The following is a 2124-nucleotide window of genomic DNA, read 5'->3' as shown; positions in this document are numbered from 1 at the left end:
ACATATATTCGACATCTCACCTATTTACAAATGCAAACGCAGTAGTTCCAGATGTGTCTATGCGTACAGTTGGTCGTGGCGTCTCCTTTTCCCGTGGACACTGGGTACCAGCGGCGCGACACAAGCAATATGCTCTGCACTAACGCTTAACGTACAATAAACACCCACACCCACACCCATCCGCAATTTTTTTTACCTTCACTCACTCGTAAACTCAACTGGACTCAAACTCCTGCTCAAAGGCGGCGGCGAATGACGTCCTGTAGTAGGATGCGAAACACGACTGCTGCTCACGCAGTACCACACCACCCACACCGGTTGCCAACATCACAACATTCCAAAGCATTGGCATGGGAAGAACTGCAGCGGATAAGCCAAGCGCCTCACGCAGCCGTTCAAAACCATCTCGTGATATGGTTGGTTTTATGTCCACTTCCACCCGCCCGTATCCCCCACAGAACGAATTACACAGCATTGGTAACGTTTCTTCCTCATTTTCATCCTCTTCGTTAGACGAATAATCAGTCGCTGAAGTTGGCACATATCGACTACAGTTACGCTCGAAGACCTGTTGGATCCGCGTGCGTGGGAGATCGGCCTCAGCAAAAACCATCTTAGCGAAGAAACGAGGATAGCCACCAAGAAACAATGAATAGAAAAAGCGGAACTCTACCGCACGTCCTGTTGGACTCAGTACCCTGCTACACACTGCACACTTTCGCTCGTTCTCCAAGACATGCACGTGCACGTCCGAGAAGCTGACGTGCTGAAGAAGGAAAAGATACACTTGGGTGCTCACACTGCTGTACCGTAGCCCGTTCGCACCGGCTTCCGGTTTTTCCGAAGGTTGTGAGTCAAATAGAGAGAAAAATATACCATCGTTGCTGCCGCCAGATGCCGTTTCGGCAGCTTCTACGGCGATCGCATTTTCAGCAACGGTTGCAGCGTCATTTCCGATCGTGAAGACAGATTCCGAACCCGTCTCCAAATACAGCGTCGCCAAGCGAGCTGTCCCCGCCGGCGCTAACGCTTTTCGAGAAGTGCAGCACTCCAATGCGTATGCAACAGCGTTGATGAACTCAACAATTGTCGCTTCCTGTTCCTCAGCTGTGCCCTCGCGCCGGTCGAGGCTAGATTGTTTGGAAGAGAAAAAGAGAAGTCGTACAGCATGCAGCCCGTCGATCATTGGCCTAATAAATAGCATGTTACTGTTGTTACCGTGGAGGAAACACAGTGCCTTACGTAACAGCATCGTATTGCATACACCAACACCTAAACTATTGTGCTCGCCGTCGTTAGGATGGTCGACCTCATTCCCTTCGCGATCCTCCACCCTTGAAATTCGGAGGGCAGCCATGCGCTCAGTAGATGCGATGACCGGACTACCAGACAGTGATGGCAGTGACCTGATTGGTAAGATAAGGTGCACCACGCAGTCGCACTTTCCCCCTTCTTTCTCACTGTTGGGGTCGTCTCGCCATTCCACTAGTGCTATTTTTCCACTTCCTCTGCTAGTGACACGCGTGTTCGGTAGCGCCCGCTTCGGCACCGACGCGAGAAGTATTATCGGCCCGCTATAACTTTTCCCGCTCGCGCACAACATTTCTAAACGGTCCTTTCGATGAGATAATGGGCCACTCTGCGAGTATCGACTAGTGCACTCATTTATGTATGCGTTCCACACGCTCATCCAATGTATATCACTCCTTGTAATGTATGCAAACCGAGGCGCAACAAAGGTCATAACCCGCACTGTTATCGTCGCTGGGAGGAAGGAAAGCACTTCCTTAATCACACCAGCAGGAAGGCACAGCAACCCATGCCCTTTCCGTTTAGTAGTGCCCTCCTCGTTTCCGATACGATCAACTGCCATGTAGAAAAAAAAAGGTAAAAGACTCACGATGGCTCAGTGCCGCAGCGCACACCACGTGCAAACAACCACAACCTTTAACTATTTTTTTTTTCGCCCCCTTCTCTTTTGGTAAATCAAATGCTTTGCGTTTCCGTACGTTTATATATGGTGTGAGCGTGTGCTTGTAGTACGCTATACGGAGGTCTCGTACGGTGTCGTATCCAGAGCAGAGTATTCGGTGAGTTATGGCACACTCCTTACTTGAGGGGCTG

At 50.3% G+C, this 2124-nt stretch overlaps 1 pseudogene across 1 annotated transcript; it reads right to left on the bottom strand.

Annotated features, from left to right (window-relative positions):
- Positions 1-214: 214 nt before the first annotated feature.
- TEOVI_000754300:pseudogene lies at positions 215-1873 on the bottom strand (annotated as a pseudogene). The gene has a single exon. A coding segment is annotated over exon 1 (1659 nt).
- Positions 1874-2124: the final 251 nt, after the last annotated feature.

The sequence above is a fragment of the Trypanosoma equiperdum genome, assembly GCF_001457755.1.
Source record: "Trypanosoma equiperdum strain OVI genome assembly, contig: ctg_1053, whole genome shotgun sequence".
Taxonomy (NCBI): Eukaryota; Euglenozoa; class Kinetoplastea; order Trypanosomatida; family Trypanosomatidae; genus Trypanosoma; species Trypanosoma equiperdum.
The sequence above is the reverse complement of the archived record's forward strand: the minus strand, read 5'-3'. Positions and strand labels throughout refer to the sequence as shown.